Genomic DNA, 12165 nt, shown 5'->3' with positions numbered 1-12165 from the left:
CCTGCTCTGTGCCATGCACAAACACTGCGATATGGCTGCTGATGCTCTCCTAGCAGGAGCTGATATCCCTTGTCACTGTGCTCCCCACACTCACAATCAGGGCAAACTTGGTACACTGCATGCAGTCTCCTTGTAAAATTCCATCTGCCAGTGGTTTGACCATCATCTTCCTTTGATGATGTAAAGAAGGGGAAAGCAAACACCTAGCTTTTCTGCCTGCCATCCGCCCAAATAGTGTAATAAATGACTGTAATTCCTGTTTTCTTTGCACCATAAGCATTGTCTCCCTCTTGTGTAGTTTGGAATCTAGTGATTAACCTGAACAGCAGCAAAGATGCATTACAGCCATGGAGTGAGAAACCAGAAACAACTTCTTTAGAGGCTTCTTTGTTTCCCCTCCAACAGAACTAACACAAGCATTCTTTCTAGCCTTTTGCTTTCTCAAGTGCAGGTGCATCCCTTCTACTTTTCCTGAAAAATGAACAAACAAACACCAAAAACAGGAATTTGTGCTTCAGTGTGAGACAGCAACAGGGCCTGGGACCTCATCCCAGAGACTAGGGATGTTATTGGTTTTGTTGCATTGTATACTGGTAGCCCCCAGAAGAATGAGGAGGCTTCAAGCAGATGTGTGAGGTGAAGTGAAAAGGTGTAACCTTAAAACTGGAAGCAAATAATATGAGATTTTTAGGAGGAAATTAGTATATGGTTTATAATGTGATTAATGCTGTCTTCTGACAAACTTACCTCCTCAAGATCCTGGGGGAGCCAAGGTGAGCTGCTTCCCCTGCCAGAGCCAGCAAGTTCACCAAAAGGAATGAAAATGGGAGCGTGGGTTTCAGTAGAGCTGGGGGATTTCAGCCTTTTTTCATATTGTTTGCTCTCTGTCATAGACTTTGCAGCAGCTTTGCTTTCTCAGGATTTGCAGAGGGCGGTAATTTTGTTCATATGCAGGGCTAATTGCAAGTGGAACAGTCTGTGGGCGTGCGCATGCAAGGAGTTACACAGGGAAAAGCATGTCACTAAGCTGTGAAAGCAGCAAACAGCAAAGCATTGCAAAAAAAAAAAAAATAAATAAAAGGAGAAAGCCATTAGAGCAGGAACTGTGTCCCCTCAGTCTGGATGAGGAGCCTGAAGATGATGGGAGGAGTCTGGATGGAGTTGGGAGGCACAGGCAAAAAACAGAGAGTCCTACAAAGGAGAGCTACAGCCCTTGAAGAATCTGCCTTTGACAGCACAGCAGGTGACAAAGCTTGTGATGAACTGTGTTGTAGGATCCTTGCCTGGGTAGCTGTGTGCACCCATAGTTGCAGGTGCAGTCATTGGTTCTGATGGTACCTCACTACTGAAAGGGAGATGCCACACAAGCTCTCAGTGACTCAAGATTTTACAGGGAAAGCGAGACACAAAAGTGCTGGAACCTCCACTGAAAATGCCATTGTTACTCCATTTAAAACAGATTTGTGAGAAATATAAGCCCAGGGATTACCTATGTCCAGATGGATTAGCCAGATGGGTTGCAGCAGAGACTTTCTACATATCCCTAGTTCAGGATCATCTTGGTGAATCATTAGCTCACACAGAACCATCATCTTTTGGTCCATGTAAATACCAGCACTGATGGTTTCTCTCTGATCACTTTTCATTCAGGTACCTGATTTCCCTATTTACTGCTCTTACTGGTTTTTTTTAGAGGGAAATAATGGAAAGATGAACAGCCCAGTGGAGCAAGGAGGTGGTTACACAGCTATCCTCAGGGTCATTCTAAAAACAAAGAGCACAGTGCTAAAAATCCCACCAGTCTTTCCTGAATGCCACAAACCCAAACCATTCCTGACCTCCTACAGTTTCACTCACTCAGCCACCATCTCTAATTTCCTCCCCTGAGAAAATGTAAAAGTAGATAAAAATATTCACAGCATCTTAAGAAGTGTATGAGTTTTGAAACTATTCCACAGTGGAAAGAAGTAAAAAAAAAACCATAATACACAGCATTTACTAGAATGTAATAGTCCAATTAATACACTAGAACTGTTTTTCAGCTCCTGAATTTAATGCAAAAGGTTTTGCCTTCTGTTGGAGACAGAGCATATATTTTGTTATTTCAAAACGTAGTACCTGTGTATTATTGTAATTGGAAGATGTGGTTCTGAATTTCAATCCTGTGTGCTGCAGAGTTTATGCAACTTCTTTTCTGCCTCAAGGTTATAGAGTTGTTCAAGACTTAGGTCAAGCAGAGTGCAAAAGTATCATTTCAGAAAGAGACCCTCCTTTCTAGCAGTGTGTGGAACATCCATGTTCCTTTGTATTCAGAGAAGCAAGGTGGCTGGAGAGATGCAGCCTATGGCTCAGCAGCCACGTCAGGGTGACTAACTACCTGCTGCACTGGCTGCTCTTCTGAGGTCATCTGCGGATCACATCAGGTCATGTTTTCTGCTTAAAAGCGGCGTTCTCTGAGGTCTTATTTCCCCTTATGAGGAAAGCCCTGCTGTAATAGCATATCACTTGCATAAATATACACCAAATTAAGGAAAAAATAAAAAAGAAAAAAAACATACTTTTAAATCTCAGCTGTATGTCTAATCAAGTATTTCAATTCCTTTCTGGCATGAAGGGTTTCACCAACGCCCACAGGAAATCAATCAAAGCCTTTAGCAGAAGGGTGAGGGAGAGGAGATTTGTCTCTAATGTCATTCCCGCCTACTGAGGGCCTACTCCAGCCACCGAGAGCAGCATCATCATCGCTTTCAGTGTTCCTCTGGAAAAATTAAGCACTTGGCATGTGTTATTGTGACGCCCACATCCTTCATCCCAGCCGTGGGTGGACTGAGGCAATCTCTTGCCCTGCTTCAGCTTCCCAAGCATCAGCAACAGGGAGGCACATAAAAGCAGGGACCAGCTCTCTGTCTCCCCTGTTCTTGCCTTCAACAGCAAATCCCATTCCTTCTTTTCCACACTGCCTGTAACTACAGTATTGTGATGACAGAAGCTGGAAGAAGGCAGCCAGTGGGTGGAGGAGAAGCATGGATGTGTTTTGGAGACCCTCCAGTCAGTGCTATGAGAGGGCAGCAAGGCTGCTTCTTAATCCTGCACACATCATGCTCCTGTGGTGCCCTGCAGTGTGCTCCCATGAGATCTCAGAGCTGGACCCCTCACACATCCACAGCCTTTCTGCTTAGCAGCAGTCAGGCCTGAGAAGGGGAGCCCAAAGGAACACAAGGCAGGGCAGTCCTCCAGGCTGGTGTGTGGCACAGGGAGGGAGGCCATCCCTGCCCTGCAAGCTGGCATTTGCATCTACAGAAGCCGTGCTACTTCCCAGGTTCATTGAAGTTGCTTGTGGCCCCAGGTGCAACCTTGAGTTTGAAGTCAAACTTTGTCCTTCTCTGTGGTAGGGACCTTCATGTTTTAGATAGGCAGAGGTTTTCAGTGGCAAGTCTGGACACGGTGGACAGTTGCTAATGTATGCTCCAGATAAACCTAGCAAATCAAATTAAAATGATGTGGAAACAAAGCACTGGCTCATTCCTTCAGCAGGCTTTCCCTGCACTAATCCCCAGAATATACAACACAGTTATGCTGCTGGGAAAGAGACAAGATCTCTTTCTCTTTTCATAAGAAGTGATAAGAGAAAGAAAGAAGTACGTGTAAAACACTGTCTTGGTTACGTTTTGTTTGTTTGTTTGTTTTGTTGTTGTTGTTGTTGTTGTTTTTAGAAAATCCCTCCCTTTCAGACTCTACCAGTTTCAGACTGGTAGACTTCAAAGTTCAGAGGCAACTGACAGAAATATCCCAAACATCAATTCTCTCATTGCTACAGGGAATTTTTAAGAAAGCATAAAAATGAAAACTGTGGAGAATTTCAACCAATCCGCTGAATGCTTTACCTATTAACGTATTAGATTATTATTGTGTTAATAAGAAAGAAATCAACCAGACAGAGCTGCATCCCATTTCTGTTTTTCTTTAAGTTCTTCTTGGACATGCAGTGATAAACAAACTCCAACATATATATCATCTGAGGAAACCCAACACCTTTGTCAGTAAAAGGCCTCTAACCCTTCTTCATGTCCGTACATCTTTAAAAATAAAACCTTTAAAAACATTCTCCCATGCCAGAAAGGGGCAAATGAATGAACAGATGGGGAATATATCGAGATTAATAGCTGGCTACGAAACTATTTGTCTGTGTAAAGACCTGTATGACTGCAAATACTTTTTGTGATGGGATGTGGAGAACTTGGTTCCTAGAGTTCTTGCTTGTGCCTGAGTGGTGAGTAGTTGCTGTGCTTGCGTGTTATGGGCTTGAAAGGGAGGTGTCTCAAGTCACTGCCGGTAGGCATGTATGTGTCTGCAGCAATGGACAGCTATTGTGTATATGGGATGTTGGTGTGTGAGTGGCAGCAGGGACAGAGCTGACTGCTCTCCCAGGGCTGCCTTGGCTTCCCACAGTCATCTCTCCGCTCATCATGGCGCTTCACCGGCACTTTCCAAGTTTCTACACAATCATAAGTGTCTTAGGGAGGAAATGGTGTATGAGAAATTGAAATGTTTTGATGCTTGGCAGATTAAGTATTTCAAAAGCTTAGAGTAACATTTCATCCCCAACTTTTATTTGAATTTGTTTCTAAAGAAGTAAAATCTTTTTTTTTAATTATGTTTTCCTTTAAAATGCTCTCAGTACTAGTCAGAACAAGCATTAAGAAACCTGTAATGCAACTTGCTGCACTGCTGGGCAGCATGCTCAGATATCCAGTCTGTGATCTTCTGTTAAAACCTCCAGGAAATATCACGAGCAATAGCATTGTTGACTATTGAAAAACACTCTTAAGTATCAAAAGCACATGCCAAAAAGGACTTTTATAGGAAGGAAAATTACATCTGATCCAACAGCACTGTCATCAGCATCATCCAAGGGCACGACCAACATCATATCTCAGGCCAAGATCAGGTCCCTGATCACCTTCTTCACTAGGACATTTCCGGTGCTTCCTTTTGTTGTTACTACTGAATTACCAGCATATTTAAATGCAATACTAGATATGAGATTTTTGACAGTACAGCACTGCAAGATTACTGCACCTTGTACTGTTGCTTCTTTCTATGCGGGTCAAGACTTTACATTCTTAAATGCCTTTCTCTTGGAAGTTAATGAAGGAGAAGCAGCACTTTTTTCAGGAAGCCTAGCAGATTTGAAATATTTTCCTTATGATCTGGTTATACCTGTTAAACATTTTGCAAAGGGTCTGGGTAGACTATCATATAACTCCGTTAATGATCCACTGTTCTTTTCTCTGTTTTTTTTTCCTTTTTTTTTTTTTTCCTCCTTTTTTTTTTTTTTCATTACAGTTGAAACTACGGAAGAAATAGCAGCAGATTCCTTGCAAGATTTGTATAGAGCTCTGGAGCAGGCCAGCCTTTCTCCTTTAGGAGACCACCGGATTTCCACTAAGCTGGAGTATAGGAAATCTTTTATAAAGAGATGTAGCGATCCAGTAGTCAATGAAAAACTGCACCAGCTGCGAATTCTGAAAAGCACTTTAAAGGTGAGACTACAGAGAGGAAAATCCTGCCCTAGGGTTGGATCTGACAGTATTGTATTCAGATATTAATTATGTGTGGCTGGAGCTCAGGTTGAATGTGGCTTGTGAAACGTGCATGGAAGATATGTGTAACCACTGTTCTTAAAGCAGAAGAAAATGTGCCTTGGGAGAGAAGTCAAAGGGAGGGGATTGTTTTAATTTGTGCCCAGGTAAAATCTCAGCTCCTCCTCTAGCTAGTATGACATCATTTCACATCACATTAATAGAGGAGACCTTAACCACCTTTTTTATCCCTGAAAACTTTCATTTATAAAAATACATTTACTCCAGAATTGCTAAAGTCTAAAATGCAGCACAGTCAGCTTTTTGGAATGAAGCGATACCTCTTAAAACGTTTTATTATTTCCTGATTACTGAGTTTGTCTGGAAATGAACTGTGTGCTTGGTTTCTGCATAGACTGGTAGGATCATTGTATTTAATCAGTAGGATTGATTAAACAAATAGATCGTGGTAATGATGGATTTGAAGATTTTTATCATTATTGTAAGTGCAGTGCAGCTAATTTGAACTCCCTGTCAGCTTCTTTATTTGTTACAGCAGTTTCAAATCTGTACTGTTAGAGATTTCAGCAAACAATATGCTGGATTTCCCCAGGGTCCCTGTTAACTGTATTAAATTACTACATTTTAAGTCACTAGATAATTGTACAGTAGATTTTGTAACAGCTTTTATCAAAGAGAGTTTTATCAGCATTAATTAATTTGGTTTTCCATCACCTAGAGAAGCATTTAAGCAGTATTATTTTCATGCTGTGAGACTCCAGCCCTGAAGAAAATCTTTCCTATGCTTACCTTTTTGCACTGTATCATCTCAATGAAGACAACCAAAAGAACTAGGATGTGTGTCTTTGCTAGATTGTAGACTGATAGAAAAAGTCAAGGTGAACAGGCTTTCCACATAATTTTTACATGAGAAACTGAAGCAAAATCATAGCCATCTCAGATATGCAGAGCAGGCAGGAGGTTCACACAGAATCTACGCTTTTGTACCTTTGTACAATCACTCATACTAACAGTATGTAAGAGTTGCTGATCTGAAATATAAAAAATAACACATTTCTTGATACTTGCAGGAATTACACAGCCTTGCTGCTGTTCCATATCAACAGCTTATCAAATGGAATTGTTTCCCCCCCCCCCCCCCCAAGGTCTTCCAAAAACAGCTCATCCCTTTAACCCAGCAGATGCCTGTTTTCATGCTTCTCTGTGTCTTCTTTCTTTTAGACCAAGCAAACATAATTTGTTTATTCTCTTTCCATGAGACATATTTTCTGAAGTAGTAACCAATCTTGTTTGGACCAGAATGACATAAATAATTGACAGTGCAATGCCAGCAAGTATCAAAGACAGATTATTGCTGTTTCTTGCATATGGCAACAGTGCAATGTGGCGTGTGCCTGTTTTGCAGTGGCATCACAGTAACTCATTAATTGTTTTTAGTTCCATCCTAACTCACCTCTACTATTGTACTGGTAGTAGTGTTTATCAGGAGCTACTGCCGTTAGCTAATCGTTTCCCCTTCTTATCAATGCCATTGAGTTCTCCTTCCTGAATATGTTCACTTGCACTTGCCCATTGGATCTGGTGTTCTGAACTCTCCTTTAATTCATTCAAATGATTAGTAATCTGTACAGCCCTCTAAATTGGTTCTAGCTCTTACCACACATAGGCTATCTGTTCTATCAGCAATGGAAAGACACTTCTGCTCTCTATGTCCTGACATAGCCACAAAACCATTCTCCTCAACAAGTATGAGCCACTTGACTGGCAGTGCTGGGTTGTGTGCAGATCGCAATCTGCAAGAAGCACGTTATGGTAGTTCATGTGAATATATGGTAACAGAGATTCCAAAGGTTCTCTTCCTCTGTTTAGCTTCAGGTGTATGATTGTTCCTAAATTGAGTATTCTAGTATATAGCATTAATTAGCTACTGATTGTAAAGCATGAAAAATACCTTTAAACATACTACTTGTCGGTGACATCTCTGACTCTTCTGGTAACTATTCCACCAAAGCTGTCATTGCTGAATACATCCCTAAACATGCTCCCTAGACAGGTTTATCATATTTGTTGTATAAACATGGCAATTGTCTGTTAGAAATCAGGTCTATGAAACCCATCTGGCATGGAGGATAGAGAAGAAGTTGTTGGTGACCAGACCATGCCTTCACAGAGGAGAAGAGCTGGAGCTTGCCTGTTACTTGTTTTTTCAGGCTCAAGGCTGGTGCATCCATCTTCCACCACTAATAAAAACAGTGAGCAGCTGTGTGTGTGTCTGAGGCTTGCTCTGACCCATGCTGGCTGCTTGTCATCTCTCAATAAACTAATCACCAGCCAGTGATTAGGATACAGCCACATCCCCTGCATTCGTGACAAGTGGGGAGGTGCCAACAACTGTGTTAGATTTTACCCGTTCCTGCATTCTGCTTGCCACCACCGTGGTAGGAGGAGGTAGCAGCCAGCCACTTCACAGCATGCTCTGGATCGCTGGTAGGGCATTGCCAAGCTAAAGGCTCCTAGCACAGGCATTTGCTCAGGTGCCCCCATGACAGGCCCTGTAAAAAAGGCTTAGCTCTGCTGGCGGGAGGGAGGCCATCTGTCTGCATCCCACGCACAAACGCGGTATTTCTCATGCTGATCAAGGAGAGCAAACAGATGGCGCTTGGCAGCATGAAACTGATCCTGAAAATTAAAGCAGCTATTAGTAAACAGCACAGGGCTTGTTTTTTGCAGGAGCTGAAGGAGGGGTGGGAGGGGAGTAGGGACCATTGCTGAGGGTGTGGGACAAGGTGAGGAGTGTCTGGTCCTGCAGGGTGATGAGTGACATCAGGGGAAGAGGCTGCCATGTGTGAGTGTTATCACAGCAGTTGGTTGGCTGCCCTGTTTCCCAGACCTCTGTGGCATCCTCGTTCCCACCCTACCCATCCTGTTTGCTCATTGCTCACACTGACTCTACTTGTCTTTCTTCTCCCACAGGCCAGGGAAGGAGAAGTAGCCATTATAGATAAGGTTCTGGATAATCCAGGCTTGACGTCTAGAGACTTTCAAGAATGGAAACAAATATACCTTGACATCTTTTTGGACATCTGTCACAACAGCACCCCGAGGGGCTCTGTTAATGGCTCATCTGAGGTCGACGCACTTCTAGCTTCCTTAGCACACACGCACTCCTACATTGAAACACATGTATAAGGGGTCCTCTTCTACTCCATTTGCTACACTTCAAGCCTTTACATAAGTGCATAAATTAGGTTTTATATCAATATGTGGAACTTCTAGTAAACTATCTTTTAATGTCACTCAGCCGTGTGATGTACACCTTCAGTGGTCAATGATACCATGTCTTTAATGAGGATTTGTGTGTTTTATACACTACCAGTGCTACCAACTTGTGTTTACTTTCTGTAAAAATAATATGATCTTTAACTATTAGATAGAAGTATTTAAAAATGTTTTTGGAAGACTGTGGCCTTCACAGAGGAAGTTCCACAGGCTAAAGGTTTTGTTATTGAAGGTTGCTTTTATAATGATATTTTTTATTACATAATTCCAGTATTATATTGCATTTTTGGAGTGCAGGTACTATTTTGGTGGCAGGGGAATAAAAGAAAAATTATATTTAATGAGAAACTCTAGGAGTTTTCTTACATAACAGGGAAAAAGTGTAATGCAGTGACTGTGTTTCCAATTTTGTTGAACACAAAAGGGCTAAAATCAGCCCACTATAATGACTAATGTGAATTTAAGTATTAAACACTTAGGTTTTATTTCCTTGTACTTTTTTAAAGCCTGTTGCTAAGGTTTACCATCAGTGCAAAGAGATACTGGTCTGTATTCTAATTAAGACAAAATTATGTGTTACTTGTCTCTACTTAAATCACATTTGGTTGATTCAATTTTTTAAACAAAAATTAGTCGTGGTACTGTCATTTATGCTGCTTTTGTACCGAAGGGATCAGATTTTGCAAAAGAGAAAGAGTAGACTTTGAACATCCTTGATAACTGCATTTCTATTGCCAAGAAAAGCAGCAGCAGAAAAGGTTCCCAACAAAATGCTCCCAACCTGAGAGGCTTTGAAAATTCCCACAATAGAAAAGGAGTGAAATTTGGCCATATTGTACTCGGGAAAAAAATATGATAGGAACAGAGCTGAGCACAGAACCTGAGAAAACTGAGAGCTCGGAAAGTCTCTGCTCTGCCTCTGAATGGCTCTGGTTTCTGCTGAGTTCACAAGCCAACAGAAGGGTTTTAAACTTCCCTGAGAGCTGAGTTGTGCTGCAGAGTGCACAGTGAATATAAGCAGAAATATCTCCTTAGATTTAGGCACCTGTCTGGAATAGGGAAGAGAGAGGTAAAATATCTATTTACTCTTTATGGTCTTGTTCTCAAAAAGTGATCAGAGCATGACAAAGCATTTGTGCTGCTTTTCAGTGTTTTGCTGCATAAGTTAGGATTCGAGACATAGCTTAGTAATGCTCATGCAAGAGGGCACAGCCTCTTTTATTCTTTCTATAGTGAGTTGTACGTTTAGCCAACCTTTGCTTATTGCCTGTACAGCTCAGTGAATGTACTTCAAACTTCATGAGCTCTGGTATTTCCTGGCAGTTGTATTCATGATGAGATGAAGGAAAGAACAGATTTATTTATTTGTTCTCTCTCTTTCTTTCTTTCTTTCTTTTTAGTTTATTTGCATTTATTCCTTTATTTTTCTCTCTTTCTTCCTTGTTACCCTATTGCATTCAGATTGCAAATGTTTTGCAGATTTTGCACAATTGTACAGAAGAGTGGCCTTTCCGTAGCCCATTTTCAGTAATCCTATATATTCGAGTCAATATGGATCATATATTAACAGCATTTGTATAGAATTCTGGATCCAGTGTAATATTTGTACCATTTAGAAGAATATTGTTTGTATAAACTGAACATTTATTTACTGCATGTACTGACTTGTATATTAAATTTGTGAGGTTTTTGTACATTTCTCTTAAAAAATGCTTGACTTGAAATGGTTTGTGCTATTGTTCCAAGCATTTAGATTCTCTTGCTACTGTTTTACCGGACCAAAAGTAAATATATTCATATAAAACCTCTTTATATCTGATGGATGTATATGCACATTGTGTAGTTGATTCCTTGTCAAAACCAAGGCAGTTCAGAAGATTTAGATCTGTTGCTATGCAACAGCTATTCTGCCTGCACTTTACATTAGTAAAGTCAGCTTGATTGCTTTAAAGGTGAAAATTAAACATTGCAGTTTTTTAAGCTAGTCTAGTGACAAAGAACATGTGTCCTATCCATTGTGCTGCCTTCTTTTAAGACTATTAAATGTTCTTCTATATATATTTTTATTGTATTAACTCTCAACCTAGGAAAGGAACACTGTAAAATGAAGTACAATAAATTTAGCTTTTAAATGAACATCTCTGATTTGAGTTTGAGTTTACTGTGTACAAAAACAGTGGCATCTGACCACTTTACCCGCATTTCGCAGATCAGCATGCCTTCAAGTTCTTTGGCAATTGGGCAGTGTCTGCAAACTCACGGCCAAAAAGAAGTAGAACCATTGCTGGTTGGTTTGTAGGCTGTCGGCAGACTCAGAATGAAGTCTGCTGGAAGCATTCCGTTGCATTCCTTCCCTCTGCACTCTTTGGTGAAAGTAAACCTGTTTGCTGGGTTCTCTCGTGCTCAGTAATGAACAATTTTATCATTATGATCAGGTATGATAAAACGATGTATGCTGTTGAGGTAAGTATCAGGGCATTAGGTGCAGCAACTCCTGAAACACATATCATAGGGTCTTGCAGTACCTACATCAATTCAGCTCTGGCCATCTAAACTAACACAAGGCTTGGATATATGAGAAGTGTACTGTACCAGTAGTGTTTCTTCAGAATAATACAAAATAATCATCTGAAAGGCATGCTACAACAAAGGCTGCTCAGAGAGAAATGGCTTCTATGAAACAAGCACTGTTTTAGCACATGGACACAATTGAGGCTACATTTTAAAAAATCCATGCTTTCTGTCCAGTAATTTCATGCTGTTTAGCTAAAGCACTCCTGCCTAGTATGTAGCATATTAAAATAATACCTTTCCTTGGCACTACTTGTTATTAGTTCTTACAGCCGTCAATTTTCTCATCTTTATACATCTCACTTTCACTTTGCTTAGCCATACCATAGCAATTCAATAGCACTTACCAACTGGGAAAATTACCTCTGATTAAGAAAACAGAAAAGATGGATTACATTTTTTAACCTCAGAAAAAATCTGACTTACAACAACTCTTAATTGCTATCTAGGTATTACTCTTCAAAAAAAGTCAAGGATTATGATTCTAGCTCCTCTCCTCCACATGTGCTACTTGCTACATCTTTCCCCAGTGAGATTGGCTTTCAGATCTACAAATTGCTGCACCTTTTCCCAGGTTGCAGCCAGTCTTCCTTGCCTGTTTCCACTCAGTGTCTTGCTTATCACCGCAGACCCTCAACTCTTTTACATCCAGTGCCATCACAATTTTCTTCTTCTCCAGAGTTGCCCCACTGGCTCATCTCCCAGGGCTGTC

At 40.9% G+C, this 12165-nt stretch overlaps 1 protein-coding gene across 5 annotated transcripts in view; it reads left to right on the top strand.

Moving 5' to 3' along the window:
- The window catches only part of CNKSR2 (connector enhancer of kinase suppressor of Ras 2), a 208296-nt gene extending 196135 nt beyond the window's left edge, over positions 1–12161 (top strand). For 3 of the 5 annotated variants that reach the window (XM_048955183.1, XM_048955191.1, XM_048955198.1), the window contains 2 exons: positions 5347–5543; positions 8577–12161. In XM_048955183.1, the coding sequence (XP_048811140.1) occupies positions 5347–5543; positions 8577–8792 (413 nt within the window). In that variant the 3' untranslated portion in view covers positions 8793–12161. The remainder of the gene's footprint in view (positions 1–5346; positions 5544–8576) is intronic. The other 2 variants (XM_048955217.1, XM_048955174.1) reach the window with 2 other exon arrangements.
- Positions 12162–12165: the final 4 nt, after the last annotated feature.

Source organism: Lagopus muta, chromosome 1 (genome assembly GCF_023343835.1).
Source record: "Lagopus muta isolate bLagMut1 chromosome 1, bLagMut1 primary, whole genome shotgun sequence".
Classification (NCBI taxonomy): domain Eukaryota; kingdom Metazoa; phylum Chordata; class Aves; order Galliformes; family Phasianidae; genus Lagopus; species Lagopus muta.
Note: the sequence above shows the minus strand (reverse complement) of the source record. Positions and strands in the feature narration are given on the sequence as shown.